We start from the raw sequence: 21,459 nt of genomic DNA on the forward strand, positions 1-21,459 counted from the left end.
GCTGCTGGGTGCTTGAGAATAATATGAAGGAAAAATACATGATCATGTCTGCTCATCGGAAGAAAGGGGCGCGCACATTAAAGCTTGTAAACCAAGGTACCTAGCAGGAAGCAGAAGGTTTTTTTTACAACCCGGGAGATTCTAACGGGAGCCTCCTGAGGAGAATGCAAACGAAAAGGTTGAAGTTCTTCGAGCAGGCAACCTGTAAATCCTGATTAGTTTTTTGTGACTTCGCCTGGCGTGCCCCAGGAGTTCAATTGATCACTTGCTCCCTGACAAGTTAAAAAAAAAATTGACTGTCTTTGCAGAGGTTTGGGTCCTTTCAAATGCAAATACCCTCCCTCTCTCTCTCTCCCTATCTCTCTCTCTCTGGGAAAGATAGATTGTGTTCAGCCCCGCTCCCCCCAGCCATCCCCCGATTATTTTTGTTTTTTGTCTTCGGTCCAAAGGAATCCATCTGTAGATTCCTTCTTGTTGCTCCGAGTGCTGGTGCTCAGGGTGCAGAAGTCGTCTTGGTTCCTCCTTCGTCCCTTTCAGAAATCTCTCCCTCCCCACCACCCCCGTGACGGAGACTCGCTTGAGCTGAGGCAATTTGAGCAATGTTCTTCACTCCCCTCCTGCAGACAGCACGGCACACTCTGCCTCTGCTGTGTTAACACCCGGACACACACACACACACACAAAAAAACCCCAGCAGCTTCTTGTGCACGTTTTGAAGGACAGGTAACCTTACAACTAACTGGACATTAAATCCAAATCCTGGCTATGCTGCTCGGTGCAATTGACTGGTAACTAAAAGGTAAGGTGTTAAACAACTTGTATCGCGTGTTTCTTCCTCGTTAGCAGGACTGGGGAGAGGCTGGGGGTGGGGGAGAGCTGTTTTGTCTCATTTGATCAGTTAAGATCGGTTGGGTTGGACTGAATCAGAGACTTAAATCCCCCTTTATTTATTTCATCAGTATTCAGTGAGCAGGGTCAGCTCTGCAGTGACTGTGCTGCCTGTATATTGACTGAAAGTCGGTCTCCTCATATCATCTACAGATCTGCCATTCTGTTGAATTCTTAGCCCTTTTCCATTGACTGTAAAGGGGATCCTGAGTGTTCAGGCATCAGTTTAACCATGTCGGCGTTGGTCTGGTCCAGGTAAATCAGTGCGGTACCCCCACTAGCTCAGCGTTGGGTAACGAGAAGTTGCAGGCGAACAATCTCCGGTTATTATAATAATAATAATAATTATTATTATTATTTAAATCATCTTTCTACAAATGGCATTTTTTTTTTAAAATAGCAGTTTAAAAACCAAGGCTCTCCCGGATAAGTAGCGGTGCTCCCGAAGGGCGAGCAATTCTCTAGCCATTGCACTTTGCAACTCGCCTGAAAAGAGCAAGTCCTCTTTTATTTTTGTTCTGAACGCTATCTTGACTGTTGAGTTTGGACGGTGAGCTCCCGACGTCACCAACAGACAAACCAACATAGGCGTAGGAATGGATTAGCTTTTGCTGCTCGGATAAGTCCGCTGATTGTTTTGAGTTTCAAAAAAATTCTACAGTCAACTCACTTCGATTTAGAAAAAAAAAAGGATTCAGTCCGCAGCGTTCTAGAAATAACTCCAAGCTGCGATCGCTATTCCGAATTATTTGCCACATAATTTGATTCATTATCGCTCCCATAGAGTTTGGAGCCTTCCCTGTGTTTGTCGCAGGGACGTTCAGCACTGAAAGGAATGCACGGTGCCCGGCACTGTACTAGAAATCGTTCTGTAGCAACATCGATGTTGGGATAGCCATTTGCAGTGATGGGCATATCAGCAAATGCATGCGTATCTCTCAGCAATAACGATACAAATCTGTCTGTCCGCCTATCATCAGTGCACTGACATGTTTGCAAATCTCAAAAGCATTTTATGTATGTTTGTGTGCGTTTTGTATCTACCTACAATTAAAGGGTGCTCTCATTTACGTTTGTTGGGACAAATTGCTTCTCTACCGTGTATGTGCCTTACCTATACACACTATGTTTTTTAAGCAAGGAATGACAGCAGGTATGGGGAGGATCTATAGTGTAATACATATGGGCTATGCAAGATACAGAATAGCCTGCACCTATGGTATATGTCGATCTGCTTGCTAAACAAGACATATGTGTGAGTTATTTATGCAGTTTGCTCACTGCCGTAAGCTGTGTGTGTGTTAGTTATAAGATATGTGCCATGTAAGTTGATCTGCATGGTGCACATGTAACAGTTGTTAATTCTGGGATTAGACTACATGTTGGTTTGCATGTTGCAATAAGCTTTGTCTGTTACTTACAAGATAACATGGCATAGATGGGTCTTCATGGTGTGCCACTTACAATATCAGTTATAAAAAACAGAAAATGCTAGAAAAACTCAACAGGCCTGCTAGCATCTGTGGAGAGAGAGACAGGATTAACGTTTTGAGTCTGTATGACTCTTCTTCATTACAACGTCAGTTATTGGAGCAGGCATATGTTGTACCATGTGTACGGTCTGCCTGGCACAGAAGTTATGCTCGCCAGTTTTAAGAATGTTACTTATGTGACGTGCTAGTTTCTTAATGGTGCACATGTGATACTCGTGTCCATGTGTACACATGATACTTGATTAGCAAAATACATGCATTGCATAGCATAGCATGCAGCAAGGCAATCTATGCAAACATAATTCCATTTAGCATGGAAGGAGGCCATTCAGCCCATCATATCTGTGCCAATTCTTTGAAAGAGTTATCCAATGAATCCCCCACTCTCCTTCCCTGTTGAACGTTACCAGTGAATTTACTTCCAACACATTTTCAAATAATTCCAAATTATAAAAAAAATTGTTGAGTAAAAAATTCTCATTTTCTCTTGGCTTTTTTGTCAAGCATCTTAAATCTGTGACCACTGGTTACTGACTCTCCTACCTATGGAAACAACTTCTTCTTATTTTTTCCATCGAAACTCCTCTTGACTTTGAATGATGTCACTAAATTTTCCCTGAACCTTCTTTGTACTAAGGAGAAGAATCCTCGTCTCTGCAGCCTCTCCACATTACTGAATTCCTTTGTCCTTGGCCTCACTCAAATAAATCTCCTTCACACCCTCCAAGGCCTTGATGGCTTTTCTAAAGTGCGGTACCCAAAATTTAACACAATGCCCCAGCTGAGACCTAACCAGTGATTTCTGAAGGCTTAGTGTCACTTCTTTCCTTCTGTCCTCTCTGCCTCAATTTATTAAACCAAAGATCCCATATGCTTTATATATGTGAGTGTAGCCATAAGATTGCATGATAGGGGGTGTGCTTTGGCATAAATTATATAGATAATGCATATTTTCATAGTAGGCGAACACTTGGAAAGCATAATTTGTTGAAGACTAGTCAGCATTGATTCAGGAAAATGAGGTCAATTTAGCCAAACCCTAATATTTCTTAAAGATTCGAGTTAAATTCTAAACAGAAGAGGTCGAGGTAGTATTTTGTACTTGGAATTGGAGTAGGTTGCACATCAGCAATTAGCAGCAATTGTAAGAGGACACAGAATTCCTCTCCCGCAATGGATAGAAAATTGTCTTTGTGAGTGGAAGCTATTCCAGCTGAAGAGAGGTTATTTGGCAACACAAGGCATCGTTCTTGAAACCTTTACTATTTTTAAGATATAATAATCCCTTGGACGAAAGATCAGCAGGGAAAATTTCCCGAGTTTGCAGATGACACCAAAATAGGGAGGACAACAGGAAATAAGAAACACTGTTCCGATAACTAGGGCCATTAGGTGGCAGATACAATTAAATGTGTTCAAGGTGTATGGACTCATGGAAATAAGGATTGAGGTTTGAAACAATGCTGCAAATATCAGGGTAGATATTGGAATAGAGTGGATAATTGTATAATCATTATTACAGTAAGAATAATCAGCTACAGTGACAAAAGTATGGTACTGGTAACAATAGCTGAGGGAAAGAGTTCAAATCTTAGGTTTGCTTTATAATGTGTCAGACACAACCTCATCTGCAGTGCTGATAGTGTAATTATAGAAAGGATGTTTTTTGCGTTGAGCAATTTATTCATAATTTTTCCTAGAATTCGCAGCATGAAAGGTATAAACTTATACCTTTAATCTCAGGGTCTTTAATTGATGAGGAGATGCCTGAGGGAGTATAGAGATAAGTTACGAGGATGATTCTGGGGGGGCTTTTAGCTCCCTCCAAATGAAAGCTGCAGGGAGTTAAATAGAGATGGTGAATGTACCAACTCTGACTTTACTTTCGCCAGAGTCTTTGCAGACCAGCTTCAATCAGGCGGGAGCCTTGTTAATCTATGGCAGTCAGGGTCCTATGATGTACATAGGAGCTGATGGCATTTTGCCTGGCAGTATAGCAGAAGGGGCCCAAAAAAGATCAAGACTACTTTTCGAGGGGTTGGAGTGGCAGGAGGAGCAAGGGGATCATTTCTCCAGGCTACATAAGAATGATGTAGGCCATTGCCAGCCTACAGTCACTCCCTCCATGATCACAACCTCCATCCACATCCCAACCTGCACTTTACCCTACAGTTATGCCAGCCTGGGCCTATGAGTAGCCTTCTCGTGAGCCAGTTGATGGAAATCGTCATTGTGCCAGTTTTATAGTGGGCAGTTGATTGGAATTGCGTGGGCAGTTAGTCATAGAGTTGTGGAATAAGTAACCAGGAAAAGTATTGATGGAGGCCCTATCAATGAATTCAAAAGACAATTGACTGCGCCTCCTGGAGGGAGAAGGTTCTAAGGGATGTTGTGAGAAAGTACCGCTTCTTGAGGAGGACACTAATCGGGATTGTTCTCCTTGGAGCAAAGAAGGCTAAGAGGAGACTTGACAAACGTGTTCAAAATGACAAAGTGTTTTTGTTAAGAGTAGATCCTTAAGAGAATCAATTTCCACTAGTTGGAGGGTTGGTAAGCAGAGGGCACAGAATTAAGATGGCAAAAAACCCAGTGCGGGGTGGGGGACAGTAGGAATAGAGGATTTTCTTTTTTATGCAGTGATGGGTTGAGACTTGTCTAAAAGGACAGTGGAAGCTGATTAGATAGTAACTTTTAAAAAGTGTTGGAATTTGAAAGAAAGTTTGCAAGGCTATGGGCAAAGATCTGGGGATTGGGACTGATTGGACAGCTCTTTCAAAGACCTGGCACAGACATGATGGACAGAATGGCCTCCATCTGTGCTGTATGATTTTATGACTCTAAGGGATGGACCTAATGACATTTAACCAGGTCTTTAAATTAAACCATACATTTATCTTCAATACTGGCTGTACTGTTATTAGAGGGCGCTAGTTAGCTTAGATGGCTATAGGGTGGTGCAGAATAAGGCCAACAGGGTTCAATTGCTGTACTGTCTAAGGTAGTTCTTAGGGCCTTACTCCTCACCTTGCTCCCTAGTGGTATTATAGCATAAACCATGATTAGGAACTCTTGGACAATGAGGATGCTACATAGAAAGAGAGAGAGAGAGAGAGAGAAATTGAGAGTCTTATTAGATCCCTGCCTGGATGAAAAAACAATCATAGTTGATATTTTTTCACTTGGTGTTTTTCTAGAGAAATACTTTTGCAGCCAGGGTTTGGAAAGTAAACAAGGAAGACAGTGAGAAGAGGGTGTGTTTTTTTTCCCCACATCTCTCAAGCTGGTGCAATGGCAGGACAACTAAAGATTGGATTAAAGAGGTAGCAGCAGGTAGACCAGTGCCCTCGCTGGTCAGAACTGTGTTGACATATTGTTAACATGAAAGGAATGTAAACAATGAATGGGTTAAAAACAAATCTTGTGTAAAAATGGATGATATTTCCTGTAGGCAGCTATCTTGCATTTCAGTGAAATACAATGCCTCTTCCAATAAAGCCATGGAGTTGCTGTAGTATCATCCATCAAATGTGGCCCCTTTTAAGATGGACAAAACAGAACCATAAAACAAAGGAAACTTATTATAAAATTAAATAATAGAAATACTCATGTCCAGTAGTGGAATACTGTGAACCAGTTCCTTTAGCATCTTTCTGAATTCTGCTGGTATTAAACTGTATTAAACTCTGCTCCGTTAGCCATTTGTAGCTGTTGTCTTCATTAGCCTTTTTTCTGGGACGTGCAGAGGCTAAAGTAGCTCAGTACTTATTACAATGCCATATGTTTGTTTGTTTGTTTTGCCCTTTTATGTGGTGTGTGTGTGTGTGTGTGTGTGTGTACTGCAGATGCACACTACAGTATGTTCAGTCCATTTAAAATGCCCCCATGAGAATATTCAGGGCAGTTACCGGCAGGAGGATGCGGCCCATGCAATCTTGTGTCATCTGGCAAAGGGAGTTAATCGTGTTTGATCACACTGACTTGCAGCCAGTGTACTCTGCGATACCTTCTGTCTTGACTTGCTACAGCAGTAGCTGATGTAGGGAGCAAAAATGTGACTGGGCACAGCAAGGTGGCACAGTGGAGTCCGAGGAAATACTCTTTTAAACACAGAGCTAAGCCGGCAAATAAACACAGCTGCCTTCATGCAAATGCTTCTATTTGTACTCCTTCAATAACAAAGTTGAGGCATATTTAAGAATAAACTTAAGGAGGAGACAGGCAGATTTTTAATGAGTAACGGGTTGAAAGGTTATGGGGAGAGGGCGGGGAATTGGAGTTGAGGCCGAAATGAGATCAGCCATGATCGTAATGAATGGCGGGGCAGGCTCGAGGGGCTGAATTGCCTACTGCTGCTCCTAGTTCCTATGTTCTTATGTTCTATATTCACTGCTCCATCTTGACTGAATATCATCAGTGAGCTGTGACATGAAAATATTGGCAGTTGCTATACATACATCTTTTGTAAAATAAGAGGAAACATTGGCACATACACCTACAACAGTGAACACAAATAATTCCTTTAAATCAGTATTCCCCCAGGATAATTATTTTCCGATGGAAAAGTAGGTTTAAACAAAACTCGACTTTGAACTGCCTTGCTATTAAGTAGTATTCAATATTTTTGACACTTCCACAGTATTGGACATATCCCTTCCTTCAGCTGCTCAAAGAATTTTTGTTAAAAGAAAATAAACTCAATTTCTGCGTTACTTGTAACTCAGCATTTTAATTGTCGAGTGAATCCAGGTTTAGCATCTCATATATATTATATTCTGTAGGGAAAGTGGAAAATCTTTTCGTTCCGAAAGTTCGATCTCAGTTTTATAATTTATCAAGAAGTATTTTCTTTCATCTCTTGTACAAACTCATTTGTATGTTTTCATGATCTTCAATGTAAGAAGGCATTAAACTGCCGCTGAATCTTGGTACTCTGACTGGTAGATGACATCAAATTGGAGAATTATACAGCACTGAAGGAGGCCATTCAGTCCATCGTACTCATGCTGGCTTTTTGAACAACGGCTGCAAATCAGAAACAGAGAATGCTGAAAGTCAGTCGGACTGGAAGCATGAAGTTAAATGGTTGTGTTGTGCGGGATTGTCTGTATGTTTCCTGTTTTTAGTTCAGATTCCCATCATTTGTGGTTTTCATCCTGATCTAGATCCTGCAAACTGCAAGGGGGATTTTAGTGTTCTCGATGAGTTAACATCCACAAAGGCTTGGAGCTACAAAGAGAAAACTACATTTGAAAGAAAAGCTGCAATGCCGGAAGAATCTTCAATCTACCTTTCTTCAAACACTTCAGGGCCTTGTCACAATAGGTGGTCCCTCAGCATTATTTCCTGAGGCACTGTCACAGAGTAACCTCTAATGAGACTGCAGTAATGTCTGCTTATCATAACAAGAACAGATGAATATTATCTGGTCACCTTCCTTATCAGATTTGCATTCAGTGACCTTGGTATGTTTCTCTTTCCGACTTTTAAAAAAAATTTACGTGATTAATCTTTGTGTTTTTTTGAATGATTTCTTAAGGGAAGGAAGACATTTAAAAAAAAGATCAGTAGCAGTTTGCACATAAACCTTTGCATATATCAACATTGATTTAAAGATACAAAGTGTAAGTTGTACACTGCTGGAGGGGGGGATTTCAAAGAAAATTACTTTCCCCAGCTCTGTTACCGATTGCGTTCCAACATTATATGTCAGAAACATTTTCTACATTTGTGGTTAAAGAACTTCAGCCTCCCACTTCAATCCATCACACTTACAGCAGGGCCGTGATGACTAGTCTGATGATTGGTGACAGGGCTGCATGCGGTTTTACTGTGTTCTTGGATAAAGTGAAGGCTGCTTACTGTATCATTGATTTCAGACATACTTAAAATTACTTAGAACCTACACCACAAAATCAGGCCATTCGTCTTAACTGGCCGGTGTTCGTGTTTATGTTTCATATCAGCATCCCCTCATCCTTCTTCATCTCACCCTATCAGCATCTTCTTCTATTCTTTCACCCTCATGTATTTATCAAGCTTCTCTTAAAATGCTTCACACCTCAGCTACATGATGTGGTGGTGAATTCCGCATTCTTACCACTCTCTGGGTAAGGAGGTTTCTCCTGAATTCCCTGTTGGATTTATTAGTGACCGTCATATGTTATATGACCCTGCGTTCGGGACCCCCTCCTGTGTGGAAAAGTTTTCTATATGTATTCTATCAAAGCCTTTTATAATCTTAAAGACCTCTGTTAGGTCGCCCCCTAACCTCTTTTCTGGAGGAAAGAGCCTCAGCCTCTTCAATCTTTCCTGATGGATATAACCTCTCAGTTCTGATATCATCCTTGTGAATCATTTTTGTGTCTTGTCCACTGCTGATGTATCATATTTATCACGTGGAACCCAAAACTGTGCACAGTACCCCAAGTGTGGTCCAAACAAAGTTCTATAGAAGTTTAATGCAACTGCTTTGTTTTTCAACTGGCCTTTCAACTGCTTTAACTGGCCTTATTAGTCTCTGCTGTTACATCTAGTGACCTGCACGCCGCAATCTGTTTGCTTTTCTACTATTCAGACTTTTATTTTCCAAGGAGTATGTGACCTCCTTATTCTTCCTAACAAAATGCATCATACACATGTGTCTGATTTTCCCTCTGGTTGACAGTCAGCTGAGACACATTAACATGTTTGCACTTGGCATTGCTTCAGTGGTCACGCTCGTCACTGTGCTATCCAACTCGCCCCTCCCTGCCTCCCTTCCCACCTCAAACCGTGCTGGGAAAAGCGCAACTTTTGGGAGCAGCATCAAGGAGTGAAGAGGCAGAGATCTGCAGACCCCTTAGGCAGTAAATGTATCTGAAGCCACATATTTCAGTTATTTGTGGCACTACTGGCATCAAATGGAAGGTGTGCTTGCTTGAGCACCCAAAAAAGTGGCTTTATGTTATTTTATTCAGCCACAAATCATTTGTATGGGGTGCAGGTGATATGCCAGATCTAACTTTGTTTTGGCTCAAATTTCAGCTCATTTCCAACTTGCCACTGTTGGTCACTCAAACAGTAACTATGGCCCTGGCAGCCAAATCAGAACATGAAAGGTATCATGCAACTATTAACCCTCCTGTTGTGCCTCTGATTGGCAGAAACATTCCTATTCAGCTAGGTAAACAGCGGGCAGATAGCCTTGGCACAGTGTAGCATTCTCGCCTGTGAATCAGAAAGTTGTGGGTTTGCAGACCCACTCCAGAGAGTCCTGCAGAGCTGAATTAAGAGTCTTTATCTCTGAATACTGAGCTGATGTCCAGAAAGGTGCTCAAATCCAATGGGAATGGATCTAGCTGGTTCCCCCATTCCAGGCTAATGACGTGTCCATACAAGAAGATGTCTTCTTGCTGAGAAACTCAGAGTACAATCTGCTTGTAGTAAAAAGCAGTGCAAGGAATGGCTTACTTTCTTGTTAGGCACATAAGAGCATTAGCCAAAGCCCATAAAGGAATGTAGGTATCTCCCTCCATTAGAGAGAGACAATTGGTTATATAGAGCTTGAGGAGAACCACCCACATCAAGTATGGGGCAAGTCAAGGAGGCAGGACTCAATGAGCTACCATAGCCAGAATAGGGATTGAACCCATGCTGTTGGCATTATTCTGCATCACATTATAGCCATCAAGCCAACTGAGTTAACTTCCATGTGATTGGTTTAATCCCTGAAGAGCAATGGCTAAAAGTTTCTAATGATTCACGGGAATTTCCACTGATCTTCTGCTGAAATTTCAGTGGGAGATCGGGAGAATCCCATGGAAATTAAGAACTGTAATGACGCTGTTATGCCAAGGGGAGGCAGGCAAAAGCTTGAAAAGAGAGCACAAATGGATATTGGCAGACTTCACTGTGGACTAATACGAATGATTGAATACAGGAAGTAAAAATATGTGGCATGTGTTTCCCAGGGGAATACTTTTGACGTTTGATAGCGTGAAACAAGCCTATATCGATTCAGCTGCCATCACGCCTCTGTCCCAATTTTCAATGACGTTTGTATAACGCAAACCCGTAATCTGTGCTGCCATGTCAGTGCAGTGCTGAGGGAGTGTTGCACTGTTGAAGGTATCAGATGAGACACTAACTGATGTGCCGTCTGCTCTCTCAGGTGGATGTAAAAAATCCCATGGCACAATTTCAAAGACAAACAGGGTTGATTTCCCAGTGCCCTGGCCAGTATTTAACCTTCAACCAACATTCACAAAAACAGATGGCATGGTCATTATCACATTGGTCGTGGGAGTTTACTGTTCGCAAATTGTGCTGCTGTGTTTCCTACATTACAACAGTAACTACGCTTCAGTAAGTACTTTATAAAGATTTAGTACTTTGGGAAGTCCTGTAGATATGAAAGGCACTATAGAAATGTAGGTCCTTTCTTCCTTCAATGAGTGATTGAGTCGAGATTGTCTATTTTATTCACTTAAAGTCAAAATTGCTCATAGTGGATTTGAGAGAACTTGCCAAGAGTAAAGCTGAAAGCAGCCTCGTGAGATTATTCCCTCATGTCTTAACATTGAAAACAACAAAGTTCAGTTCTGTAAAATGAAAATACAATTCAGAACTGTAGCACCTGTGCAATGATTTAATAAAATTGGAAAACATTTGCTCAAGATTTGAAGTGAAATTCAGCACAACATATTCTGGAGCTAAACCCACAAGAGGTAAATGCTGCCCGATAAAAGGGGCTCTTTAGTGAGCAACTGCAACATACATCGCCTATGCATGTAGCATTGGCAAAAATCCTAAAAGAGAAGATGAGAAATCCTTTCACTTCGAGAACTGTCGGGATGTGGAATGCTCTGTCTGAAAAGGCGGTGGAAGCTGATTTCATGAACGATTTAAGAGGGAGTTAGGCAGGTAACTGAAAATGAAAAACTTTAAGGGTTATGGACAAAAAAGCGGGGGTGTGGATTTAAGCATAACTGCTCTTTCAAAGAGTTGGCACAAAACAGGACAGACTGAAGGGTCTTCTGTGCTGTAACTCTCCAGGACTCTAGTCTATAATGTAAGAGTCAATACGCTGAATCTTCTTTACTTTGTGGTTCCTTTGGAGTTTTTGCTTGTTAGGATTACTACAAGATATCTATTGATTTTGCTATCCTTGCCCCTGTGAATTGTAACGGTTGCTAGGTTTATTACAATAAGTTAGAGACATCACTGAATCAGAGATTGATATGTTTGCTCATGTCTATCCATTTAGGTTACGACTTTAAAGATTATTTGAGATTTTTTTGTGTTCCAGTGTGACTGACGCACCAATATACTGACATATGCCGTTAACATGGGGAAAGCGATGGTGTAGAGGTATTGTCACTAGACTAATAATCTAGGGACCCAGGGTAATGCTCTAGGGACCGGGTTTGAATCCCACCACGGCAGGTGGTGGAATTTGAATTCAATAAATAAAAACCTTGATGACCATGAAACCATTGTCAGTTGTTGAAAAAAAAAACCCCATCTGGTTCATTAATGTCCTTTAGGGAAGGAAATCTGCTGTGCTTAACTGCCTTCAGTTCAAGGGCAATTAGGGGTGGGTAATAGCCAGCAATGCCCACATCCAATGAATAAAACAAAAACGTGAGGGACTCTGTCCCTGTACATCATGCGATCTTCATGTATATCCTAGTGCAGAATTTTTGGCTCGTTTGGCTCGTTGATGCACAATGACGTCAAGTGAGTGCCCCGACATCATCGTGCAGTTGCGCGATATTTCGGTTGGCGGGCGCGCGCAGGAGTCCACTGATAATTAAGTAGCCTATTGAGGCCCTTAATCACCCAATTGATTGGAATTTTTCGCTGCCCGTCATAGAGGCATAGAGTCATAGAGGTCAACAGCACAGAAAAAGGCCCTTTGGCCCATCGAGACTGTGCCGATCAAACAAGTACCTAACTATTCTAATCCCATTTTCCAGCACAAGGCCCATAGCCATGGCATCGCAAGTGCGCATCCAAATACTTCTGCCTCTACCACCCTTTCAGGTAGTGAGTTCCAGATTACCCCCACCCTCTGGGTGAAAAAATTCTTCCTCATATCCCCTCTAAACCTCCTGCCCCTTACTTTAAATCTATGCCCCCTGGTTATTGATCCCTTCACCAAGGGGAAAAGTTCCTTCCTGCCTACCCTATCTATGCCCCTCATAATTTTATACACCTCAATCATGTCCCCCCTCAATCTCCTCTGCTCCAAGGAAAATAACCCCAGTTTATTCAATCTCTCCTCATAACTAAAACTCTCCAGCCCAGGCAACATCCTGGTAAATCTCCTCTGCACTCTCACATCCTTTCTATAACATGGATTCCAGAACTACATGCAATACTCTAGCTGTGGCATAAGCAGTGTTTTATACAGTTCCAGCATAACCCCCCTGCTCTTATATTCTATGCCTCAGCTAATAAAGGCAAGTATCCCATATGCCTTCTTAACCACCTTATCTACCTGTTCCGCTACCTTAAGGGATTGGTGGACATGCACACCAAGGCCCCTCTGATGCTTGGTACTTCCCAGTGTCCTACCATTTATCATGTATTCCCGTGCCTTGTTTGTTCTGCCCAAGTGCATCACCTCACACTTATCCGGATAAAATTCCATTTGCCACTGATCAGCCCATCTGACCAGCCCGTCTATATCCTCCTGTAATCCAAGGCTATCCTCCTCACTATTTACCACCCCACCAATTTTCATGTCATCCGCGAACTTACTAATCAACCCTCCTACATTCAAGTCTAAATTGTTCGGTCGGCGGGCGGGCGAAAAGGCCAAGCAGCCTTTGCATTTTTGGCGAAACCTCATCCACGGGTCAGATGAGGTTTCGACCAGTGATTTTTAAAAAAAACTTTATACTCTCATATTTAACCTGTCCCTGCTCATGTGACAGAGTGTGCACTTGACAGAGTCACATGAGGGGACATGTTTTCATTATTTTAAAAATCTTTATTTTTATTGATAAAAATCTTCAGCTCCCTGGGGGCAGCTCTGTACCTCAAAGAGCTTTTACTGCACACCACACGCGCGCATGTGCGAACTTCAGCGCTTGCGCTCCTGCCGCCACCCTCCCCACCGCAGCAGCGCTGCAGCGCGCATTTCAATTTGGTTAATTGGCCAGCCAGCGTAAAATCGCAGTCGGGGCCCAATCGGGTACGGCGGACCGTTTTCCGGCTGGTCCCACGCCCTCCCGTCGAGGGGAAAATCCTCCCCCTAGGGTCGAAGAGGATTAATTGATGTCAGTGAGGAGTTCAGCCAAAGCCACGAGTCCCTTCTTCAGCATGGTTATAACTGTCCTGTGCTATGTTCCTACATCAGGGAGTTTGTGGGGGAATCTGAAAAATACTTTCACGTGCAGAAATTGGAGGAAAAGATAGTCCTAAAAATCTTTGAATGCATTGACATTTATCAATCATGTCAGTCACTCAATTTGTGGCTGTTAATGAGCCAAAGTTACAAATAGGGAATTGGATAAATACTCAAGGGGAAGAAAATTGCAGGGCTATGCAGGAAGAGCAGGGGAGAGGCACTAATTGGGTAGCTCCTTCAAAGGACCAGCGCAGGCATGATGGGACGAATAGCCTTATGATTCTATATTGCCCTGGGCGAGTTGTGGAAATATACCATTCCTCAATCACCTACATTATTTACTGTGCATGACTACAGATTGGTCTCTTTAAAACAAAGGAGGTTACCAATAGATTATATAGAGGCCTTAATAATTATGAACAATTTTGATAGACGAAATAAGGACATTTACTTGCTTAGATACGCTCTTGAAGTGCATAACCTACAAGGCTATGGACCTGGAAAGTGGGATTAGGCTGGATAGCTCTTTGTTTAGCCTGCATGGACAATGTAGGCTGAATGGTCTCCTTCTGTGCCATAAATTTGTATGATTCTATGATAATGAAAAACAGTTGCAAGTGGCAGAAAGGCAAATATTTTTTACTCTCTTAATTATGATCTGGAATTCACTGCCAGAAGCAGTTCTTTTGTAATTCATTCATAGAATGTGGTCTTTGCTGGCTGGGCCAGCATTTATTGTCCATCCCTTGTTGCCCTTGAGAAGGTGGTGAGCTGCCTTCTTGAACTGCTGCAGTCCATAAAGTGAGGATACACTCACAGTGCTGTTAGGGAGGGAGTTCCAGGATTTTGACCCAGCGACAGTGAAGGAATGGCAATATAGTTCCACGTCAGAATCGTGAGTGACTTGGAGCTTTCAGGTGATGGTGTTTCCATCTATCTGCTGCCCTTGTCCTTATAGATGGTAGTGGCCATGGGTTTGGAAGGTGCTGTCTAAGGAGCCTTTGTGAATTCCTGCAGTGCATCTTGTAGATGGTACAGATTGCTGCTACTGTGCATCAATGGTGGAGGGAGTGAATGTTTGTGGATGCCATGCCAATCAAGCAGGCTGCTTTGTCCTGGATGCTGTCAAGCTTCTTGAGTATTGTGGGAGCTGCACTCATCCAGGCAAGTGGGGAGCATTCCATCACACTCCTGACTTGCGCCTTGTAGATGGTGGACAGGCTTTGGGAAGTCAGGAGGTGAGTTACTTGTCGCACGATTCCTAGCCTCTGATCTGCTCTTGTAGCCACAGTATTCATATGGTTAGTCCATTTCAGTTTCTGGTCAATGGTAACCCTCAAGATGTTGATAGTGGGGGATTCAGTGATGGTAATGCCATTGAACGTCATGGGGCTATGGTTAGATTCTCTCTTGTTGGAGATGGTCATTGCCTGGCACATGTGTGGTACAAATGTTACTTGCCGCTTGTCAGCCCAAGTCTGGATTTTGTCCAAGTCTTGCTGCATTTGTGCATGGACTGCTTCAGTATCTGAGGAGTCGTGAATGGTGCTGAGCATTGTGCAATTATCAGCGAACGTCCCCACTTCTGACCTAATGATGAATGGAACGTCAGTGATGAAGTAGCTGAAGATGGTTGAGCCGAGGGCACTACCCTGAGGAACTCCTGCAGTGGTATCCTGGAGCTGAGGTGACTGATCTCCAACAACCACAACCATCTTCCTTTGTGCTAGGTTTTCAGTTGTACTAGTTTCCATAATGAATTTCAAAAGGGAATTGAGTAAGTACTCAAAGGGTAAGGTTTGCAGGGATATGGATAAAGAGCGATAGAATAAACTCCATAGCTCCACCAAAGGACTGGCGCAGGCACGATGGGCCCCTACCAAGCCCGTCAGCACGGAGCCAGGAAAATTCAGCCCCATGAATCCATCTGGAAATGATGCTTCTGTAGATCCACAGGGGCCTATAAATCTATCACTGTGATGACCTGCCCTATGTCGGTAATATAAGCGCAGAGAGACAATACCCTACAATTGGATGACCCTCAATTATTGGAACAAACAGCAGAGTCTCTGAGATCAGTGCCAAATGTTATCTGCAAAGGGGGAAGATGGCACATGGACGTGCTTTCAAGGGACAGGAGTAATGTTGTTAGATGGAGCAACTTAAGAGCACATTACTAAAGATGATAGATGCTGGGTTCAATTTTACATGGTTTGTGTTTTCTGTTGTAAAGTTCCTTAGTGATCATGTTTTATCCTTTTAAAAGGGCAACAATACAATGTGCTCATGGGTTGACTCTCTGTTACATTCTAACTCTATATTTGTACATTTTCAAGGAAATGTAAGTGGCTTGGCTGCATTCAAGTCCCACCAGTAGGGCTGCCAACTGTGATTAAATGTACTCCTGGAGGTTTCATTACATGACTTGCCCCCACGCTCCAGCCATTAGTTGGCCAACACATCCGTCCTTGTGACGCACTGCCTCCCTACGCCAATTGGAAAGCAAAAAGACTCATTACACAATTGGATGATGCTTGACTGTCAGGCAAATAGCATTTTTGCCACCCCATTTTCAATATTTTTACAACTGGTAAAGAGAAATGTTCAAAGAAAATGACAAAAAACATTTTTTTTTCATGCCTCGATGGTTTTTCTGCAGGGTTGCACACAGCAATAAATGGTGGCCTAGCCAGCGATTCCCACTCCCTGTGAACGAATTAAAAAAAGACAGTGCCCTGGAGATTGATCTTCAATTCCAGGAGATTCCAAGCCAATCCTGGAGGGTTGGCAACCATGCACCAGCAGTGTTGCTAAATGCAGGCTAGATACAAGCCGTGTTGTAAATTTAGAAGAACAATTAGTACAGGACAGATCCATCAGAAGAATATCCCACATTTGCTTTTGCTGACCTATTGTCAGCCATGGATCGGTTGGTAGCATTCTCTCTTCTGAGTCAGAAGTTGTGGGTTCACACCTGATTCCACAGACTTCAGTGCAAAATTCTCAGCTGACACTCCAGTGCAGTAGTATCAGAGGTGTTTGTCTTTCAGATGTGATGTTAAACTGAGGTCCTTTCTGCTCTCTTGGGTAGATGTAAAAGATCCTATGACACTATTATGAAGCAGAGCAGGAGAGTAATCCCTGGTGTCCTGGCCGATATTTATCCCTCGATGACCATCACAAAAACAGACTATCTGGTCAATACCACATTGCTGTTTGTGGGAGCTTGCTGCATGCAAATTATCTGCCGTGTTTCCTACATTTAAACAGTAGCCAGACTTCAGAAAGTACTTTATTGGCTGTAAAGCGCTTTGAGACATTGTGTAAGGTGCTTTATGAATGCAGGTCCTTCCTTCTAACAGCCTGGGGCTCTGAGTCTAATATTTACTATCTCAATGGGTGCAAAGTAACATTTTCTAGTGTGTTGAACCTCGCACAATCCATAAAAATCCAGGACAAAAATGTACATAGTAACAATAATAAGGAAGAAGGTATGGAAATAAACATTCAAAAGCTTGAACTTGGAGGCATCTAAATTCAGGATCTGTAACTTTGAGACTTGTTCAAGAAAATCCAGGTCTTATTTGGATTTGATGTATCAGCAACCCAAATACAATTAGCTCAAATAAAAACAGAAAGTGCTCAGCCAGTCTGGCAGCATCTGTGGAGGGAGAAACAGAATTAATGTTTCGAGTCCAATATGACACTTAAATTGTTCTAATTTGGCTCAAGAAGTGGCCTTGAAGCAACTTCACAATATAAAATGGACACCAAAAACACAAGTTAAGATATTCAGCTTTGCAAATAGTCCTTTCAGTATAATAAGTATATTCTATAATGCGTTCTTGTTTTAATGCAATACAATGCCCATGTACCATTTACTGCTTAACCGAAGGCATGGTCTCATTATTTGTCTCAGATGCCTTTAGATCTTGTCGTTCAACATGTTAAGCAGAATGTCACAGGTTGGTGAAGTAGTTAACTGACAGAAGCTCTTATCTTTGTCTGTACTAGGTGTCCATTTCTTCAATAAAATTTACTCTGCTGCAGTGAGTTTCTTCAGACCAACCGGCAACAAGTTTATTATCTCTGGACTCCAGACTGACAACGTTGCCTGAGGCTGCTGCTGCCAAGCCAAGTGGAACAGTGCCTGTGTTTCTGTCAAGGTTCCCTCTGGGGTGAGAAATGAAACCGAGAGACGGGAGGCTCTGCCATTCGCTGGTGATAATAACACTATTCCTATGCCTCAACGGAACAAGACAATCAGATCCTTCATCGGCAGTGTCAGAGTCCCACCTCCCAACAGGAGAGTCGGGGGAAACACACAAGCGGGTGAAACGGGGCTGGGTGTGGAATCAGTTCTTTGTGCTGGAGGAATACACGGGCACAGACCCATTATACGTGGGGAAGGTAAGCAACATTCATTTCCCCTCTCCTTTCAACGCTAACCTTATATTTTCAATTGATCTCCTCGTCAGAAATGTTGGCTCCTGAGGGGATGCTTTGAGGCCCAAGCATGTGATCGTTAATGAATTTTGGCTGAAATTCCTGTCTGCATTGTTTTAATGGAGGCATCAATTCTTTTGCAATAAGTGAGTTGTGCCTCTGCTAAAATAGCGTGGAGAGGAATTCCAGAACAATGGATCCCAGCATCTCACAGTGTGATTTCAACGCCTGCTGGCTGCGTTCACGCGCTCTTAAATTGCTCAGGCGGTAACACAGATTTATCTTCGGATACTGGGTTACAACATGAGACAGATTCCTTCACTTTTTTTTTTAACAGAAAGTAATACAAGGCAGAAGGGAGTTGTCCAGCCCATTGTGCCTGTGCCAGCTCTTTGAGTTATCCAATTAGTCCCACTCCACTGCTCTTTCCCCGTAGCCCAGCAAATGTTTTACTTCTCAATTATTGATCCAATTCCCTTTCAGGCAGTGCATCCCAGATCATAACAACTCGCTGAGTAAAATAATGTTCCTCATCTCTCCTCTGGTTCCTTTGATCTGCATCCTCTGGTTACCAGCCCTTCTGCCATTGGAAATGACTCTTCCTTATTTATCCTATTTTGAACACCTCTATCAAATCCCCCCCTTAACCTTGTCTCGGCTCAAAGGAGGCCAACCAATGTTTCTCTAGTTTCTCCATGTAACTGAAGTCTTTCATCCCTATTACAATTTCAGTAAATCTTTCCTGTACTCTAGCTCTCCAAGGCCTTGACATCTTGCCTATGAACAAAGTCCTTGTCAAAGTAATTGTTTGAAATCCCCCAAATGCCTATGACTGATTCATGGAGAACTGAGTGGCTCCACCTGATTTTTATTACAACTCATGGGGGCTCAGCATGACTCCATTATGACTTTGCTCATGAATTACCCTGTCAGACCATTGAGAGACACATTCACAGAGGCAGGATGAAAATCTCCTATTCTATTCCATTAACACTAAAAGTTTAACATTGGTTCCATAGCCACTTTGAGCATGTGCCCGTACATGTTTCATTTACAAATATATGAAATCTATAAAAAATCAGCGGATGCCAGAAAAGCTGCAGTCCTTTTAAAGGAAAATTTGCTGGCCCATCTCTACAAATCTGATGAAGGACAAAGTCTTAAGGAGGTCGGCTATAAAGCATGTCATAAAGATGAAATGTGCATAATATGGCATTTTTTTTTATTGCAATGTAGCCGGACACTGGTGGTTTGGATTTGGTACCTTTGAAATAAACTGTTGACAGAAGAGACTTTTATTCCCTGTTTTAGCCATAGCCATGAAAGCAGCCATCCGTTTTGAAACACTGTGATGCAATTCAGTAAACTTGCAAAGCATTGACATGCTTATAAACGTCAGACATTTATACAGCACCTTTCATGGCATAAAATTACCCAAGGTGCTGCACAGTTGCAGCGAGTCATAAACAGGAGTTCGGGGAGAAGGGGGTTGACAAGAGGACAAATGGAGAGGAATGATTTTTTTTGTAGGGCTTTCTGCAGTTGGAGAAGTAGCAAGGTGAGCAGGCCTAGGAAGAGAATTTGAGCATGCAAGGGTGATTGAGGTCAGGGTGAGAGTGACTGCCCTTAACATCAAGGCAGCATTTGACTGAATGTAGCATCAAGGAGCCCTAGAAAAACTGGAGTCAATGGGAATCAGGGGGAAAACTCTCCGCTGGTTGACGTCGTACCTAGCTCAAAGGAAGATGGCAAAAGGAAGATATTGGAGGTCAATCATTTCAGTCCTGGGACATTGCTGCAGAAGTTCCAAAGGGTAGTGTCCTTGGCTCAACCATCTTCAATTGCTTCATCAATGATCTTCCCTCCATCACAAGGTCAGAAGTGGGGATGTTCACAGATGATTGCATAATGTTCAGCACCATTTGCAACTCCTAAGATACTGAAGCAGTCCATGTCCATATGCAGCAAGACCTGGACAACATTCAAGCTTGGGCTGACAAGTGGCAAGTTACATTTGCACAACACACATGCCAGGAAATAACCATCTCAAACAAGAGATAATTCAACTCCTTTGACATTCAATGGCATTACCATTGTTGAATTTCCCACTATCAACATCCCTGGGGTTACCAATCACCAGAAACTGAACTGGACTAGCCATTTAAAAACTGTGGCTACAAGAGCAGGTCAGAGGCCGGAAATTCTATGGTGGGTAACTCACCTCCTGACACCCCAGAGCCTGTTCGCCATCTGCAAGGCCCGAGTCAGGAGTGTGATGGAACACTCTCCACTTGTCTGGATGAGTGCAGTTCCAACAACACTCAAGAAGCTCGACAGCATCCAGGACAGAGCAGCCCACTTGATTGGCCCCCTACCCGTCACCTTAAACATTCCCTCCCCCCACCACCAACGTACAGTGGCAGCAGCGTGTACAATCCACAAGACGCACTGCAACATTCACTAAGGCTCCTTCGACAGAATCTTCCAAATCTGCAACTTCTACCACCTAGAAGGACAAGGGCAGCAGATGTATGGGGACACCATCGCCTGCAAGTTCCCCTCCAAGTCACTCACCATCCTGACTTGGAAATATACCGTCGGTCCTTCACTGTGGCTGGGTCAAAATCCTGGGACTCCCTTCCTAACAGCACTGTGCATGTACCTACCCTACATGCATGGCAGCGGTTCATGTAGGTGGCTCACCAGCACCTTCTCAAGGCAATGAAGGATGGGCGATAAATGCTAGCCTAGCCAGCGATGCCCACATCCTGTAAAAGAATGAAAAGAAAAGTACCTGGCAGAGCAGATGTGGAGCTGGGGAGGGGAGGGTTGTTGCAAAGAAGGCAAGTGTTCAGAAAAAAAGGAAGGTTGAAACAGGTACCAGAGCAACAAAAAGGATTTGGAATGGACTCTGTGCCACTGGAAGCCAGTGAAACCTTTTGATAGCATAAGCTGGCACCTTAAGAGGTAAACAACATGCAAGGAGGAAGGAGTCTTTTATTTAAAAAAAACTCATTCTTTCGTGTGATGTGGGTGTCACAGCAATAAGCTGAGTGGCTTACTGGGTCATTTCAGAGTCAACCGCATTACTGTGTGTCTGGAGTAAAATGTAGGGCAGACCAGGTAAGGATATCAGATTTCCTTCCTTAAAGGGCATCAGTGAACCAGGTGGGTTTTTACAGCAATTGATGATAGTTTCATGGTTACCATTATTGAGAGTAGCTTTCAATTCCAAATTTTAATTAAATTAAGTTCTGCCATCTGCCAGAGTGGGAATTGAACCCATGTCCCCGTAGC

General features: G+C 42.9%; 1 protein-coding gene across 2 annotated transcripts in view; it reads left to right on the forward strand.

Moving 5' to 3' along the window:
• The first annotated feature begins 448 nt into the window (after positions 1-448).
• Positions 449-21,459, forward strand: part of cdh7a (cadherin 7a) — a 173,882-nt gene continuing 152,871 nt past the window's right edge. Inside the window, exons 1-3 of one of the 2 annotated variants that reach the window (XM_078541100.1) lie at positions 742-799; positions 7,544-7,843; positions 17,731-18,126. In XM_078541100.1, the coding sequence (XP_078397226.1) occupies positions 17,902-18,126 (225 nt within the window). In that variant the 5' untranslated portion in view covers positions 742-799; positions 7,544-7,843; positions 17,731-17,901. Of the gene's footprint in view, positions 800-7,543; positions 7,844-17,730; positions 18,127-21,459 lie in introns of both variants that reach the window. The other variant, XM_078541099.1, reaches the window with a different exon arrangement.

This window comes from Cetorhinus maximus, chromosome 4, assembly GCF_964194155.1.
Source record: "Cetorhinus maximus chromosome 4, sCetMax3.hap1.1, whole genome shotgun sequence".
NCBI lineage: Eukaryota > Metazoa > Chordata > Chondrichthyes > Lamniformes > Cetorhinidae > Cetorhinus > Cetorhinus maximus.